Source organism: Setaria italica, chromosome IX (genome assembly GCF_000263155.2).
Source record: "Setaria italica strain Yugu1 chromosome IX, Setaria_italica_v2.0, whole genome shotgun sequence".
NCBI lineage: Eukaryota > Viridiplantae > Streptophyta > Magnoliopsida > Poales > Poaceae > Setaria > Setaria italica.
In genome coordinates, this window is record NC_028458.1 from 5,392,126 (window position 1) to 5,409,926 (window position 17,801).

A 17,801-nucleotide genomic window follows, 5' to 3' on the forward strand; every position below is an offset into this window, starting at 1 on the left:
TGCTGCAACAAAATGTCTCTTCTCCTGGGTGTTCTTTATCATCCAACCTTTGCTTGGATAGCATCTCCATCCCATCCCAAGGTTTCCATGTTCACCCCAGAAGCAATCCTGGCTCGATTTAATGGATTTTTTTAAGCTACAACTAGAACAGAAGATCCGATCTTGGCGAGTGAGGACAGAGACTGGCATGGAAATCTGACCTAGTAAGATATGGACAGGTAGGGATGAGGGGATGATGACTCTGCCCTTCCCATGACCAGAGGGCCAACGAAAGGCTCATGTTTGCGGTTTGCCTTCCCCTGCCTGTGGAATTAGCCTTCGCACAGCCCTTACCTATCTGTTATCAGACAACGGTACTGTATAATATTTCATCATGCTGCTGTTCAATTTGGGTTCGTGATGGCTTCTCTTTGATGTTCAAATAGCTTACCATCTTGGTCAACCCTGTTTATTACAGCACGTCTCCTGATAATATGCAAGTCACCAAATTTGTTCCTTCTCAGTTACCTATCTCATTATCATATATCTGAATTTCAGGTCCTCGAACATGATCGCAGCAGATCCAGCCCAAGCTGATGGCTGACAACAGCATTCATCAAGCATTTATAGAGGATCCTCCTAATGTACTAAAAGAGAAGCCATCTGAAGGAGCTAAATGGTTTTGACGATGCAGGTCAACTCCCGCATATCCCACTGATCAGAAGCCCTCAGAACACGTCTCTGCAGAACGCATCTCTGCGTTTCAAGCCAAGGACTTATTCAAAGGATATATGGCCAAGCTTCAGGCTTGTAGGCCTCCTCGTCTTTGTCTACCTGGCTACCTGCTAGTGGGTGTCATCATCTTTTACTGTTTCATGGATCAGATATCTGGGAAGAGAACTAACAGAGTGCTTGATGCCTTGTACTTTGTTATTGTCACAATGACCGCAGTTGGCTATGGGGATTTTGTCCCAAAAAGTGACACGACAAAGCTTCTTGCTTGTGCTTTCGTCTGTGCACAGGAATGGCGACAATTGCTCTCTTCATCAGCAAAGCTGCGGATTATCTTGTTGAGAAACAGGAGGTGTTGTTCTTCAAAGCAATGCACATGAATATGAAGGGTGGTGAGGCCAAAATGCTCAGAGCAATGGAGACATATCGGATAAAGTACAAATTCTACACTGTCACTCTACTTCTTGTGATGATTATTGTAACTGGGAATCTATTTCTGTGGAAGGTTGAGAAGCTGAGCCTTGTTGATTCCTTCTACTGTGTATGTGCCACGATGACTACCCTGGGTTATGTTGATAAATGCTTCTCATCCAAATTGGGGCCCATTTTCGCAATATTTTGGGTAATCATGAGCACTATCCTCTTGGCTCAGTTCTTCCAGTACGTAGCTGAGCTCGCAGAAAATGCTCGCCAAATGGGTGCTCATCAGGAGGATAACAACCATGGACCTTGAGGCAGCTGATCTGGATGGCGATCATCAAGTCGGGTAAGTGCATTAGTTATAACTCATTTCGTCACTCCTCTTCCATTAGTCTATTTTCAGAAGTGTTTGGTATCACTAGTGCTGACGTCTGAACATTGATCTCTTGACACTTTCCAGTGCTGCTGAATTTGTACTTTACAAGCTAAAAGAGCTGGGCAAGATCAGCCAAGAGGAGATATCTTCTTTCCTGGAGGTGTTTGACAAACTTGATGTTGACGGCACAATCTCAACTTACGACCTTACTCTGGCACAAACCAGTCAATGACTGTTGTATGCATATGCATTTGAATTTGATTTTGCTTTGTAAAGATACAAAGCAACTTGACTCAAGCCTGTAAGAAACAAATATTGCTGGAAGTTTATCTGAGCTTTCACACAGCGCACCCTACACGTATCGCATACGTGAAGTTTTTTAACTCTATCCCTGTGGTTTCCATGTTTCCAGCATATCATGTTAAAATTGCCGAGTAGCTCTTATGCTCACCTGGATAGGTGCAAACTTTTGAACTTGTTACATTTGGCTCCAGAGCTATCTGCAAGCAGCAAGTCTGATGCATCTGATGCCCAGCAATCATTCAGGAATAAATGCAGAAATAAACTTATTCCGGGATCATGACCGGGCACAACACATAGAACAACTGTAGTTGCAGAACATTGAACTAATGGGTTGCCATCACTGCATAATGCCACGAGGCTAACTTTTTCTGAGAAAATTTAAGCACATCTATTCAGATTCCTGTAGTCAAATTCCTGCGGCGAGTTACCTTCCAACCACACGAAATACAACTTAAAAGATATGTTTATTTACATGATCAGTCATGTAACTACTATACTAAACTACATTCAGGCAACACAAGTGCATAGCTATAGTCAAACAAAACAAGATCCTATTCAGTAAGGCACATTCTGGACATTACGATTATGGATTATGTCCAATATTATATATGACTTGTTTGATCTTCTGGGGGATGTATTTGTCTGATAAACAAGAAATGGAGCTTGCAGATAGTGCCTCAATCTCAAACTTGACACCCTTTTGTAACATTGCTTCCAACTCCGACCTGCCAAATGAGAGAGTATACAAGTGAATTTCAAAAGGAGAATTCTAAGAAAGTAAAGAAAAAAATAACTCAATTTTTTTTAATGTTGCTGCATCAACATTGATCATCAAGCACCCTGCCCGGTGGTGGAGTCCACTTTAAATCAGAGTATTCAGATTCACACAGTCACACGTGTGATGTTGGTGGTTTAAATAAGTGCAGCAAGGCCATTTTCACGTAACCTTCTGCCAGTTCTGCAATAACATTAGGATGAAAAAGATTTTCACTATTACAGACTGTATTTCTTGCCTTCCATACGTGCCAAACAGTGATAGTAAAAACGGTCGCATCTTCATCTGAAGAAACAGCTAGGAAATCAACGAGCCATTGTTTCATCGAGACAGGGTATTGGATCTTACAAGTTCCACTTGAGGCCAGAGGACTTACATTTGACCAGCCTGCTTGAGGATGAACCCTCTTTAGCATCTTCCTGGGATAGCCTCATCGATGATGCTACCCAGGTGGTAATTGGTAAACGATCCCACCTAGTCAAGGATCGAGATCAGGCCCTCGTGCGGTAAAAAAAAAAAAACAGAAATTATTTTATCCGGTGTCAACTGTCAAGGTGAGAGTCAACGGACCTGCGCAGCTTTTTACCAGCAGCTTCTCCCATTAGTCCACTTCTGGATTCTGGAGGAGCAGAACCGAAGATGCAGATCGGCAATAAGGCAATAACGTCCGCGCCCTGGTGCCAGCCTTATCTGTTGGTCTCCCTTAAAATAGCACGCGACAGGCACGCGCAGCTCACGTCGGCGTCGATCTTGCCGGCCTAGCTCGAGTTGACAAAAAGGCGAGGCCGGGATAACCGGAGACGGTGGATGAGCCGAGGCTTGAGGCCCTGATGGAGAGCTAGAGGAGGCGGGCGAAGAGCTCCCCTTGCCTGCAGGATCCAATCCGGCTTACCCGATCTGACTCTCCCACAAGGTAAAGAAGCTCCCTGAATTGGTCAGCCCATCCCTTGACTTCTTGTTTGATTGATGCCAAATCAGGTCTCCTTTTCGAGTTGCAAGCACTACTAGTGCTGCTTCAGTGCATGTATAGCTGTGATTGTAGTGGAGAACTGAGCTTTGTTCTCATGGATGGGATCATGGGATAGAGAGTTAGCTGGTGCAGAGTGAATGTTGCAACAAAATGTCTCTGCTCCTCTGTGTTCTTTATCATCCAACCTTGCTTGGATAGTTGAAGTCCATCCCATCCCGAGGTTTTCATGTTCACCCCAGAAGCAATCCTCACTCGATTTCATGGATTTTTTTTAAGCTACAACTAGAACCGGAGATCCGATCTCAGCGAGCGAGTGAGGACAGAGACTGGCATGGGAATCTGACCTACAATTCTACAAAGATAGGGACTGGTTGGGATGAGAGGATGACGACTCTGCCCTTCCCATGACCAGAGGAGCCAAACGTGAAAGGGTCAGGCTTGCCTTCCCCTGCCTATAGAATTAGCCTTAGCACAGCCCTTACCTCAATCTGTTATCGAACAACGGTATGTATGTTCAATTTGGGTTCGTGATGGTATGTCCATTCCAAATAACTTACCATCTTGGTCAACCCTGTTTATGTGTAGCACGTCTCCTGATAATATGCAAGTCCCCAAATTTCTTCCTTCTCAGACTCTCAGTTACCTATCTCATTATCATATATGTTAATATGCGCTAAATTATCTGAATTTCAGGTCCTCAAACACGATCGTAGCAGATCCAGGCCAAGCTGATGGCTGACGATAGCATTCATCAAGCATTCATAGAGGATCCTCCTAATGTGCCAAAAGAGAAGCCATCTGAAGGAGCTAAACGGTTTCGACGATGCAGGTCAACTCCCGCAGATCCCACTGATCAAAAACCCTCAGAGCGCGGTTCTGCACTTCAAGCCAAGGAATTATTCAAGGATATACGGCCAAGCTTCAGGCTTGTAGGACTCCTCCTATTTATCTACCTGCTATTGGGTGTCATCATCTTTTACCTTTTCATGGATCAGATATCTGGGAAGAGAACTAATAGAGTGCTTGATGCCATGTACTTTGTTATTGTCACAATGACCTCAGTTGGCTATGGGGATCTTGTCCCAAAAAGTGACACGACAAAGCTGCTTGCTTGTGCTTTCGTCTTCACAGGCATGGCGGTAATTGCTCTCTTCATCAGCAAAGCTGCAGATTATCTTGTTGAGAAACAGGAAGTGTTGTTCTTCAAAGCAATGCACATGAATATGAAGGGTGGTGAGGCCAAAATGCTAAGAGCAATGGAGACAAATCGGATAAAGTACAAATTCTACACTGTCGCTCTACTTCTTGTGATGATTATTGTCACTGGGACTCTATTTCTGTGGAAGGTTGAGAAGCTGAGCTTTGTTGATTCCTTCTACTGCGTATGTGCCACGATCACTACCCTGGGTTATGGGGATAAAAGCTTCTCGTCCAAATTGGGGCGTGTTTTTGCGATATTTTGGATAATCATGAGCACTATCCTCATGGCTCAGTTCTTCCTGTACCTTGCTGAGCTCTATACCGAGCGACGGCAGAAAATGCTCGCCAAATGGGTGCTTAACAGGAGGATAACAACCATGGACCTTGAGGCAGCGGATCTGGATGGCGACCGTCAAGTTGGGTAAGTGCATTACTTATACTAACTCATTTCGTCACCTCTCTTCCATCAGTCTATTTTCAGAAGTGCTTGGTATCACTAGTGCTGACGTCTGAACACTTTCCAGTGCTGCTGAATTTGTACTTTACAAGCTAAAAGAGCTGGGCAAGATCAGCCAAGAGGAGATATCTTCTTTCCTGGAGGAGTTTGACAAACTCGATGTCGACCAGTCTGGCACAATCTCAACGTACGACCTTACTCTGGCACAACAAATCAGTCTATAACTGCTGTACGTATCTGTATTAGATTTTGCTGCTTGAATGGTTTTGGTTGATGTTGTTAGCATTCTGTTGTCCATATGTACACTGTAATCTTGTAATAAATATACAAAGAACCTTTCTTGAATCAAGCTTGTAAGAAACACCTCCATCCCTGTAGCTGCCGTGTTTCTAGTATATATGTTAAAATTGCTATGTACCTGTGATGCTCACCTGGATAGGTGCAGATTTTTGGACTTGTTACTATTGGCTCCAGAGCTGTCAGCAAGCAGCAAATCTGATGCCCAGAAATGATACAGGAATAAATGTTGAAATAAGCTCAAGTTCTGGGATCATGACCGCACACGACACATGGAACATCCATAGTTGCTGAACATTACGCAGTTCACTTCTAATGGGTTCCCGTCACTGCTGCAATACAAGTAGTCAACTTTTTGCGAGAAACTTTAAGCACAGCTATTTAAATAATTGTAGTCAACTTAAAAGACATGCAACTACTTAAAAGGTATGTTTATTTACATCATCAGACATGTAACTACTATACTAAACCAGTCATGCAACATAAGTACATAACTATAGTCAAACAAAGGAATAGCCCATTCTGTAAGACAGGCACATTCCGGACGGGTGCAAGTATAATCTTATAAATGCCTTCCTTGTTTGATCTTCTGGGGGATGTATTTGTCCGATAAAAATGAAATGGAGCTTGCAGATAGTGCCTCAATCTCAAACTTGACACCCTTTTGTAACATTGCTTCCAGCTCCGACCTGCCAAATGAGAGAATATGCAAGTGAATTTCAGAAAGAAAATTCTAAGAAAGCAAAGAAAAAATGACTCAAAATTATTGATAGCTAAATGATTCATTTTATGTCTTCAGAATATAAAGTGCTTGCACCTAACGTGCCTTTATTCATAAAAGCAGGAAGCTATACAGTTATTGAAGCTAAAGGTCTGACACTGAAGACACTAAATCATAATAACTGACCATTTACAGACTAACCAACATCACTAGCTCATTTATCTACATCTGGACAGCATGTTCTTTTGTGGGTCTCATCGGAAGAAATTATAAAATTCTAGTTTAACCATTACTGATTACTGAATACCGAGACAGAGACCACGCATCAAAAGACAGTTCTAATAGTAGATCTGAGCATGAACAAGAGATCAAATCAAAATCGTGGAGGAAATGCTTGTAATACACTTAGTGCAACTCCAAAGTCGAAATTTCTGCTCGTTTACCTCCATTCTGGGGCTTCCTTGTGTAAATAGCACCTAGCAAGAATACTTTCAGCTTTCCTCCTATCTGTGCAGAAGAAAAACAGGCTTCACAAGTTGGCATTTGACATACAACAACAAAGGAACATCTTCCTATAAAAAGATTACATAAGGCATTTGTATCACTCCAGATTGTTCACCTTCAGGTGACAAGTGAAGGAGGCAACAGTCTGGAAGGCAAAAATCCTCAAAGTCGGATGTGAAAACCCCAAGCCACCGTATATCAGGTACACGCAGCAAGTTTGCATCATATGCCAATTGCTTAAGATTACACAAATAGCAAAGGGTGGTCAGTTAACACAAGTAAAGAAGCAATAGTCTTGGTTTCTTAGTGAAAAAATATATTAAAAGCCACCTTGGACAATAGGACAAAATCTTGCGAGTACGATGAGTAGCATGGGCATAATTACGTTTCATTTTTTAAAAAGGAAAACCGGAACTATATTATATGATTTATAGATGACCTTACTGCTAACATAACTTCATAAAGGACTAGAAAATTCAAATGCAAAGATGCCAGGGCAGCTATGGAATGTATGAAGAAAAGTGCACTGTGTGATCGTATCCATGAATTTGTTAAGTGCAATTTAAATCTGCGATTCTGCTAAGAAAGGTTAGTTCGTAATATCAATAGACAAGTAGAACAGAATTAGATAAGTCGCGCTTACCAAGGAACCAAATTTATATGTGGCCAGAATGTCAAAACCATAAGGATCTGAGTCCACTAAGCAATAAGCAGGCAGATGCAGCTGTTCAACAAGGTGTCTCAGGAATCTAGTATGGGAAAAAAGAATTCATGACTGGAATAGCGTGTTCAGGAATTACAAAATGAACTTAGAGAATAAAGAGCACATGCCTTCTTGTTGGAATATCTGGGTAGCCTCTTCCCTGAGGAGACAGTGTGATATCATAAAACTAGATAAATGAATTTACAAGAAGCAGTAAGCCGATAACACTATATGTTAGTTGCCACTTACTGTAATAACGATGCAGCGATTTCTTTCACAGAACTTGTCATTGGCCAAACGCTGGAACACTGCAAAGGGACTACTGAAGCATACTGTACGAAGAGTGGAAACTATTAAATGCAGATAGAAAATTTGAAGCTCATACCTGTCTCCTTCTCAACTACAAGTATGTAGTGAGCAACACTAACAACATCTGCAAGAGGAAAAAGAAGGAAAAAGACAACTTCAGTTTACTGCAATGTACTTCAGGTAAGGGGAAATCGAAGTTCGTGTAACACGAAAGGAAGCCTGTATATAGTTACTTGGAATGATAAGGATACCCAATTCCATAATTTTTCAAGATAAAAACATGATATAAACTGTTAATTATCTTGATAGCCAAGTTTTGCTTATAACCATATAGGGATGTCTAAATCTAACTTGCTAAGCAACCATATGACAGCCAAGTTTTGCTTATAACCATATAGGGATGTCTAAATCTAACTAGCCAAATTTAAATGGAAATAATTTACAGAAAGATCAAAGGTAGCTGTTTAATTCAGAATGTATGAGTCTTTTTCTCTTGAGGGCACAGAATGTACGAATCTGAATTTGTTTGAAAAAAGAAACCTATGAAATTGATGGAAAGATTTTCAGTATCCCCTTCTACACATTTTACAATAGCACAAAAGGGAATTGTGTTCTTAAAGTTGCTGGAAAAACCTTTGATTGCCTCAATGCTAACAGGGATGGAGAAAGCCTGGATATACAGAAGGTAAAATCAAACCAATTAAACGGAATCTTAAAAATAAACCACTTGGCAAAAATTAGGGTCAGGGCACAGGAGAACATAGAAGCTTACAGCATTGACACTTGTTATACAATACACTTTCTTTTCACCCTCCACAAATCTTATCCAGCCCATCACCAAACTGGGATAATGAAGGCATGTACAAGTGCACAAAGGTAAAAATGAGTACAAATAATCGAGTAATTATATGAATATAACATGGTCTTGAATTTCCAAACTCCTATCGTGACTTTACTGAATACTGAACACTTCTGTAAGCTTCTACGTTCTCCTGTGCCCTGACCCTAATTTTTGCTATCGTGACTTTACAAATAATCCGTGCCTGCAGCTACTTGAGTATTTTGTATTCAGATAAATCAAAGACAACTCTTCATATATGCAGACATGTCTTCTGCAGAAAATATCTCAAATTTGTGAATTAATACTAGGAGGGATAACATATCTATCATGGCTTCATTTCTTTCCCCCTCTTCACATGCATAAACCTAGGCAACTTTTTGGGAGGCGTAGTGGTATCCTTCGCTAGCAGATTGATCAATAGATGCATAGCACAGGTACAAATTAGACTAAGGCTACGTTGAAAGAACAGTGTCCCGTCCCTAATAGTTCATCAAACACACCCACATCATCTTTTTACATAGAGGAGCGAAGTGCTTGGGATGACTAAGAAACAAAAAGAAAAATTTATTGGTTTAAGTTATCAAAATGAAGCGTCGTAAAATCATAGAAGAATAGAGATCAAATGTATCTTCAGAGACAGTTCATACCCTTTCACGACAGGAACCTGCAGGCAGCCAAGGGATCACAATATTCAGTCAGCTATGAAGAACAATCGAAAAACTTATCAAACGAAGACTGTATGCATCATGTAACTCATGGTGCTGCACCGTAAAGGAGCAAAGAGAACCTTCTTTGCTAACGGAAGGTCCTCTCTACATGGATAACAAAAGCATCTGAAAATAGGCATACTGATGGTACCTACCACATTGAGATTGTGCCGACTGCACTTGAAGAGTATGCAGATATCATTAATGGCACGGTCAACAACAGCTACTTCTGCAGTGAGCAAAGGAATGTCTAAATTTTAGTCATCCATAACAGGAAGAGAAGCAAACATTGCAGCTAGTGAGCACAGACCTACGAAAATGGAGGGGTACATGTAGTAAATGTCCCTCTTGGAGCAGTGCTTGTTCTGCTGCAGGAGCTGCTGCACCACGAGCAGCACCCTCAGGAGCACATCTGGGCATCAACAACGAATCCTGAAGTAATTATCCTGATCAATTACACCTACAGATTGGGATGTATGTGCGCGCTAGACCGCGCGGATGCATACTGAGGCGGGAGGTGTGGCAGTCCTTGTGGAGCAGGGAGAGGACGTCCGTGCCTACGGGGGCGTCGTAGCTGCAGGCACTGCAATCACGCACGAGCGCACGGCCAAGCAGGTCACACATTTGGGTGAAATTGCTCGAGAGATGTGACAGGAAGGAGACCGTGTAGGGAGCGGGGCGGGAGCCAAACCATGGGGACGGGGACGCAGCGTCGGCGGCGGAGCAGTAGTTCCGGTACCGGTGGAGCACGATGGACGGGGAGCGGCCGGCGGCGACCTCCTTGACGACCCAGCGCACGAGCCCTGTGCCGCCGAGCCCACCGCGAGTCAGCTCTGAATGCTAGGGGAGAAAATAGTTTAAGGGCATGCCGTTGAGGAGAGGAGGGGCGGGAACCTTTGATCCTGCGGAGAAGGAGCGCCGCCGCGTCCTGCCGCCTTCGCAGCCGCTGCTTGTCGCAGCCGAGTGCCGCCGCACACCTCCTCTTGTCCCTCCCGGCCATGACACGAGTCGGTCGGGATGCGTGCGCCGCTGCGGCTCGGGCTTCTCCCACTCGGCGCAGGTTTTTGACCCAACAACGGCTACGCGGCTACGCCCAAACTCGCTTAGGGGGTGTTTGGCGAGTACCTGTCACATCGGATGTTTGATACTAATTAGAAGTATTAAATATAGTCTAATTATAAAATCAATTGCACAGATGGAGTCTAATTCGTGAGACGAATCTATTAAGCCTAATTAGTCCATGATTTGACAATGTGGTGCTACAGTAACCATTTGCTAATGATGGATTAATTAGGCTTAATAGATTCGTCTTGCGAATTAGTATAGGGGTTCTGCAATTAGTTTTATAATTAGCTCATGTTTAGTCCTTCTAATTAGCATCCAAATATTTGATGTGACACTCCTAAAGTTTAGTAGCTCGTATCCAAACACCCCCCTTAGACCTCCTTCGATGTGCCAACTCAGCTACACGTCACATCATATTTTTATTTTTTTAAGATAGTCTCGTACACGTATCCATATAAGGTTGATGTATAGTGCTATATAATTATAAGAGATAGTGTTTGACTCTGACTGTCAGAAGACATGTCTTTTAAACTTTAAGTGTATGAGCTAGACTTTAACCACTAGAGGAGATCTTAATGGAGGAGTTTGGTTCGGAAACATGCAATCCGTTATTTTCACACCCTTCATTCTTTTTTGTTTGGGCTGTGAAAAAAAAAAGTCGATCCATTACTTCTTCCATCCAACCCTTCTACGTGGAATCTAATGGAGCGATTGGGAAAGGGTTGAGTAAAGCTCTTAAATCCTTAACTGCAACGGTTCATAACAGAGAAATATGTTGCAGAGTCTGTGCTAGCTGTTTGATCCGTCGTGCGTAAAATTGGTAAGGTACGTATTGTTTTCCACGCAATACCACGTACTCTAGCCATCACTGCAAAAGCTCTCCTCCAAAATAAAAATGAACAGGAAGGTACTAACGTACGTAAAATGCACATTATTTTAACTAACGAATCAAGACTAAGACTTTTAAAAATAGATAAAATGCTTCGATCTGGATAAACAATCCAAACTACACCCCACCAAATCCATTGGTCCACCTATAATAATCACACCAGGAACTGCCAATAGAACTTTTTTTAAGAAATAATAATCACGCCAATGCACTCACCCCCAACCACACTCGAACCCCTAAAAGCGCATAGGTGAGAGGATACATCTTAGGCCAATTTCAAAAAAAGATTTTATTTTTGAGAAATTTAAGAGTACTTGAAAGAAAAAAGGAAAGGAGAGCCGTCCATCCAACGAAATTGAACGGTGGAAACAAAGGGAGTGCCATGAAGTACCTAAAAGAAGTATCAATTTGGTGGGATCAAGTAAAAAATAGTAAAAAATTACTATGATGCCCTTTTAATTATGTGTAAATCTATTTAATTCTTTTTGGGTAAAAAGGATAAGAAAGAAAAGTACCTGCAAGTACCACTGGTACTTTAGAAGCATTGTAACAAAGCTCTTTGTTTTTACTGTTTTTGAAACTTTCGTACTAACAAAATAGAAATAGAAGATGGATGAAACTACTTCTACCTTACTTTATTTATATTTTCTATTTCATAGGCTACACGACACTTAACTTTATGACTCATTAAGAGTTGAAAATTGTGTACACGTGGTTCTATCTGGGTGAAAATGATTCCTTCTATCTTTTCTTTACCTCTTTACTACATTATAAAAAGATCCTAGTTGGCATATTAAAGGAGAATGAAATTTTCATTGGTAGTGGCCTTAGGTCATTCGAAGTGAAGGTTTCATCACATTAAATGAGGAGGCACGTAGAAAAAAAATGATAACACAGTAAGAAATTTATCAAGAGAAATAGAAGAGATGTGTATCATCTGGATGAGACTAGGTGTACATTGTTTTCCAGAACATGAAACGTGTTGAAAATGGCAATGAGGGCTAGAGGATTTCATTCCATCTGATTTTGCCAAATCAAGTGTATCGCAAATTAAATGCTACGACTTTCTATGAAACTGGGAAAGAAACTCTACACTACAGACCTTATTTTTATTTACCAACCCAAACTTCTTATGATGTGTCACTATTGAAAACAGGAAATATAATTTTCGTTAAGAAAGCCACTCTTGAAAAAAATAGAAATGAAACTCCCCGCTAAGAATAGCCTTATACAACTAGATGTGTTCTCCTAGCGTGTTCCACAAGGGCCATGCTATTCTGGCTCGCTCATCAGGAGGGCTGTGGTGCGTGATCTCAGACAACATGCGGTTTTTCTTTATAGGAAAGTTTATGTCCCCATAACTTTTGATGTTTGGAAAGTTCTAAATTATGAATACAACTTTTACACATTAGTTTTTCAGACAACTTCTTAGTCCTCCTTTGGAACAAAGGATTGGTTGGGAAATTTTGCAGGATTTAGGTCCTATAGGAATTTTTCCTATGTATCCAGCTGATATCCAGCTGGAACAAAGGGCTGGACATCCAAGAATCCTACAAAATTCCTCTCGGATGCCTCAAGGGGATGGCCAATGGCCAACCTATTGGAAATTTTTCCATGTGTCTATCTCTCATCAAATTCAGTGTTTTTCCTGTGTTGCATCCAAAGGTTCTATTGGAAAGTTTCCTACATTTTGAATTCATGTAGGATTGCATTTGAAAACCAACTAAAATCCTACATTTTTTCTATTCCTACGTTTTGATATTTCTGCATTCCAAAGGAGATCTTATTATAGGATAATTTTTCAGCCCAATTTTGATCTTATTATAGGATAATTTTTCAGCCCAATTTTCACAATACGCATAAGTTATTCAAGCAAAGTTCTCATAAGATAATTTTTTTAGCACAACTTTCATGATATGTACAACTTTTACATGTAAGTTTTTTGAAACAATTTATCAGAGACAAACTTCAAGCACAACTCGTGCGAGAATACTACCAAGAAGACTTCTCATATAATTTTTATGGATAAGTTCACCATACGATTTCTCAAGATAACTTTTTAGTATAATTTCTTCAAAACATTTATAAAAAAAACTTCTCACTAGACCACATCATGGAATGTAAAAAGAAACTGAAAAGGATAATACTAGGAAGGATGAGTTTTATCTAAACGCGTGTGTAGCTACTCTTATCATCATTATACCACCATACGTATGTGTACATACTCATTTATCACATTGAGTATGTTCACATACCAATTCTAAGATATTCCAAAGCAAACTATATGAAAATTTTCAAAAGCACCCCTAGTTTATAAATATATTTTGATTATACCTTGTCACTGGTATATAAAAATTAGTATGTCCACATACTCTATGTTTGATCACATATTCAACATATATACCACTACAGATGGTCTAGTATCATCACATACTACGTGTACATACTTTTCATTCGGTCAGATTCATCGTATATCATGAGATACGCAGGTAGGAGTAGCTACACACGCGTGTAGAAAGGATTTTCCCATAAAAGGAAAAATAATTAATACTTACTCCTTGTGCCTGCCTGCACGGCTGCACCCACATCTTCTAGAGTCGACAGCAATGGGGAGCTTAAGGTCGGGCCACGAAAGGACAGTACTAATCTTTATCAAGGTTAGATAGTTTCATGTGTATAATACTGATTTTTAATTCCACCAAATGAATCGCCGATAACAGCTTAATATTTTTAACTAAAATTTGCAATAGAACTGAATAGGCGTGTGCAATTGCAACAAAATAGCTGATAACCGAGAGGAAACTCAAAATCCAAATGAGATATGGGGTGGTTAAGACCCCTTTTGAAATGGATGGAAAATACAGAAATTATGGAGAATTTGCTATATAGAAAATTTTCTTGCGAGAGCCTTTGGTTCTAAGGGGTGTTTGGCAGCACTCGACTCTAAAAAATAGCTCCACTCTACCAACTCCACAAAATTTCCGGCCAAACACGTTCAGCTCCACAAACTCTGGCTCCAGAAAAAATGTGGAGTTGGGGGTCAGCTCCATGATTTTCTTTCCCCTATCACAGGGGCTGCAGCATCTGTTGCCCGTCCACGCCCACAGGCTCTACCCAAGAGGTTTTATCGGACATGGTCTAGGGCCTCTCAGGGTCCACCACCTATCCACCAGCTGACGTAAGTGCTTCTGCACTCATATGTGGATTTGCATCATTTGCTTTTCCAGGAACATGAAAATTTGGATGATTTGCAATAGAAACTTATACATCTATTCAATATTGTCATAGGTTTCACAATGATTATGACTGTGCGAAAGAGACGTTTGTCACACCAGAGCTTTACTTTAGGCTGAGAAGACCTTTGTACTCCATTCCGGTTGAGGAACTGCTTGAAAAGGGAGATGGTAATACTTATCTGCTATCAAGTTTCTCAAAGTGGTTCCTCAGACCAGCAGGCCTGCTCGTGCATGGAAACCACAACCGTGGCTATTGCATTGCCCCATCATTTACAAATGATAATCTAGATGTTTGGTTGGCCACTGGTCAATGTGCACTGAAGACTGTAAAATGGTTTTTATCTTGGTGAGAAAGTGGATGGACAGAGGATGTGCAAAGTAACTTCATATTCAGCTCTGGTACAGTACTTTATCTCTATTCTGAAGCAAGTAGAAGGCCCTGACATAATGGACAAGCTCTCTCCCATCGTCAAAGATCTTTTCCAGAAGATGGAAGGTAGACTTGAAAATGAAATGATGACATATCTTGGGGAGATGATCCGAAACCACCTAGCTTTGATGTCAACTGATGGTTGCATTTATGTCATCCAAGAATCGGAGAGGCTTCTGAAGAAAGAGCTGCTACACAGTGCAAGCAAACATGAAAGAGAGATGGCTATCAAGATTTTGTCTTCTCAGCCTTACCTGTGGTCCTCCACCACCCCAGCATCAACTTTTGATCCCCATCGCCAGGGGGCATGGGTTGATATAGCCATGAAACACACGACATTAAGGCATTGGTATCAGTTTAGCTTAAAATAAAGAAGTGGCAGATCAGATGTATTATTGGCAAAGTAGCGGGCTGTTCGCATCAAGAGGGTTTTTCATCACTCTCAAAAAGTTGCTGACTTAGTATCTTCTGGAGTAAGTTTTGTATCCCTATGGAGAAATGGGATAGCCCACTATGCCGAGGTTGAGCTAAAAGCAAAACTGTTGGAAGCATTGACAAGTAATGATCAGCAAAGTTCTAAAAAGCAAATAAGGGGACAAGCTCGCCAAAGCCTGGCCGATCAAGAAGAAAGTGCCCATTGCAACTTTCATTGTCAATTACCCCCAATACCTTCCTACACAAATTGAGAACTTTGCCCGTACAAAGATGTTGAGAAGACTAGAGTTGCATAATTGCTGGCCATGTCACACTAGATCTTATGGTCGTGCTCTGTTGATAATTGCTGGTAAAGAAATGCTCTTACTAGCTCCACACTATTTCTTATTGTGGCAAATACTAATGCATTTAGGTCTGCATTCTGCAGGATTTAAAGCTATACTCTTAAAGCTAGGACCGCGCAATGCTTCTCAAGTAAAAACACATATTTGCTTCTCAAGTAAAAACACATATTGTTTCTGTACTCCATTTGGACTGGCCTCATCTACCTTTTTTTTTTCTATAAATGGGTTAACATGTTAGTGTTGATAGTTCGGTTTTGTTTTGGAATAAGGTTATAGCAGTAGTATCAGACTCTTATGATTGTTTCACCTCATAGTGTTCTCAGGAGATCTATTGCTTGATGACTGGAATGTGCTACTGCGCCGTTACTTTCCCTAGAATGATCCATTGTGTACTAGCATTTCGCTAGAGGGAGGGTTACACATTAATATAACTGATGCAGCATTGCAATTTGCAACGACACATCTGTTACTTCCTTTTCTTCTTCTTTTTTGCGATAGATGTATAGACAACGCTTGGTAAGGGTACTATTTATTCTGCATTTTGCACATTCTGGATCTATTGGTAGCTTGTTGTACTGTCCACATCTAGGAGCTATTTTGCACACTATATGCTTCTTTTTTAACAAGATAAACATGTTCGTGTTGTGAATCCATGACCTATTGTATGGACATCTAGTGCTTGAATTCCTGTTGTCAGTTGTCACATCCATTAGCTTATAAGTAGTGCAGACCTTAGATTTTGTGTGGCTGATCCAATTCTCACTACACATGTAGGGGATATTGTCCATTTGCTCAAAGTCTAGCAGCGATGATACCGATGATGATGAGATTGATAATGACTTCAAAGGCAGCAATTCTGATGGTAATATTAATATAATTGTTAATTCTTAGGTAAGGCACATACTACTTCTGTGCTTCCTTTGGACTACCCTTACCTATCTTTTCCTTCTGGTAAAAGGGTTAACATATTCCAAATTTTAGTTTGAAGACTACCCTCACCTATCTTTTCCTTCTGGTAAAAGGGTTAACCTGTTCCAAATTTTAGTTTAAAGTTTCAATAGTTAAGTGTTATTTTGCAATCAAATGTTATTAATTGTCCCAAATTCTTGTGATTGCTTCACCGTTCTTAGGAGGTGTATTTGCTTGCTGATCGAAACATGTGCCCGTTAGTTTTAACTTTTAAGCAAGACAAACTTGTTGCTTGTGGCATTTTCGACATCCAGATATTTGACACACTATATGCTTCAGGTTTGAGTAGGATTGAAAATTTTAATGCAGGTTTTCTTAGCAAGATAAAACATGTTCTTGTTGTGGATCTATGGCCTATTATATGGAAACCTGCTGCTCATATTCCTATTGTCTTATCGATTGGCTTTTAAGCAGCGAGAGCTTATATTTTGCATACCTGACCTAATTCCAGTTCCCATTACGCATACGGAGGATTTTATTATCTGTTGGCTCTAATTTGAGGAATGATCACACTGTTGATGGTGAAATTTACGAAGACATACACTCATGATGGTGAAATCTACAAAGACATACACATATGATGGTGAAATCTACAAAGACATACACTGATGATGGTGAAATCTACAAAGACATACAAATCTGGTAAAAGGGTTAACCTGTTTTGATTTTTAGTTTACTGTTTTGATAGTTAGATATTATTTTGCAATAAAATGTTAGTGATTGTCCCAAACTCTTGTGACCTTTTCAGTGTTCTTAGGAGGTCTATTGCTTAACGATAGAAACATGTGCCTTGTTAGCTAGCTTTAACTTTAAAGCAAGAAAAACTAGTTGCTTGTGGCATTTTTCACATCGAGGAGCTATTTGGCACCTATATGTTTTAAAAGTTGATAAGGATAAAAAAAATATGCAATACAAGGTCTTTTGTAGAGAAAAGGGTGATCGCCTGTTTTATTCATTATTGAAGGAAAGCAATACAAACTTCTAGAGCCTTCCCCACAACTCATGATCTATGATATTTTTCATGAAGGGACTAGATGTTGTTGCCATGAAGAAATTAGAATAATGTAGACCGTAGATATTTATCTAGTGAAAACCTATGATATTTTTCATGAAGGGACTAGATGTTGTTGCCATGAAGA

General features: G+C 40.5%; 2 protein-coding genes, 1 long non-coding RNA gene and 1 pseudogene across 5 annotated transcripts; 2 read left to right on the plus strand and 2 right to left on the minus strand.

Moving 5' to 3' along the window:
- Positions 1-538: 538 nt before the first annotated feature.
- LOC106804105 lies at positions 539-1,895 on the plus strand (annotated as a pseudogene).
- A 312-nt stretch (positions 1,896-2,207) lies between these two features.
- LOC105913627 lies at positions 2,208-3,287 on the minus strand. The gene is made up of 3 exons (XR_001163063.2): positions 3,156-3,287; positions 2,962-3,059; positions 2,208-2,535 (listed from the first exon to the last, which is right to left on the minus strand). It is a non-coding gene; the product is annotated as an uncharacterized LOC105913627 (long non-coding RNA).
- On the plus strand, positions 3,275-7,985 carry LOC101756603 (two pore potassium channel a). Of its 3 annotated transcripts, XR_002675842.1 has the most exons (5): positions 3,275-3,498; positions 4,249-5,176; positions 5,280-5,441; positions 6,746-6,936; positions 7,718-7,985. XR_002675842.1 is itself a non-coding variant. In XM_022823125.1 (4 exons), the coding sequence occupies exons 2-3, from the start codon at positions 4,287-4,289 to the stop codon at positions 5,434-5,436; spliced, it is 1,047 nt and encodes a 348-aa protein (XP_022678860.1). In that variant the 5' UTR covers positions 3,275-3,498; positions 4,249-4,286; the 3' UTR covers positions 5,437-5,441; positions 7,718-7,985. The 3 variants fall into 3 exon arrangements, 2 of the variants coding, with proteins under 2 accessions (XP_022678860.1, XP_004981746.1); XM_022823125.1 differs by lacking the exon at positions 6,746-6,936; XM_004981689.3 differs by lacking the exons at positions 6,746-6,936; positions 7,718-7,985 and having other exon boundaries at positions 5,280-5,629.
- LOC101756199 (meiotic recombination protein SPO11-1) lies at positions 5,815-10,349 on the minus strand. Its single transcript, XM_004981688.3, has 15 exons — positions 10,189-10,349; positions 9,986-10,097; positions 9,801-9,877; positions 9,605-9,706; positions 9,450-9,523; positions 9,235-9,251; positions 8,519-8,588; positions 8,380-8,416; positions 7,823-7,870; positions 7,687-7,745; positions 7,566-7,597; positions 7,378-7,483; positions 6,850-6,970; positions 6,674-6,737; positions 5,815-6,198 (listed from the first exon to the last, which is right to left on the minus strand). The coding sequence occupies exons 1-15, from the start codon at positions 10,292-10,294 to the stop codon at positions 6,072-6,074; spliced, it is 1,152 nt and encodes a 383-aa protein (XP_004981745.1). The 5' UTR covers positions 10,295-10,349; the 3' UTR covers positions 5,815-6,071.
- Between the last annotated feature and the right edge of the window lie 7,452 nt (positions 10,350-17,801).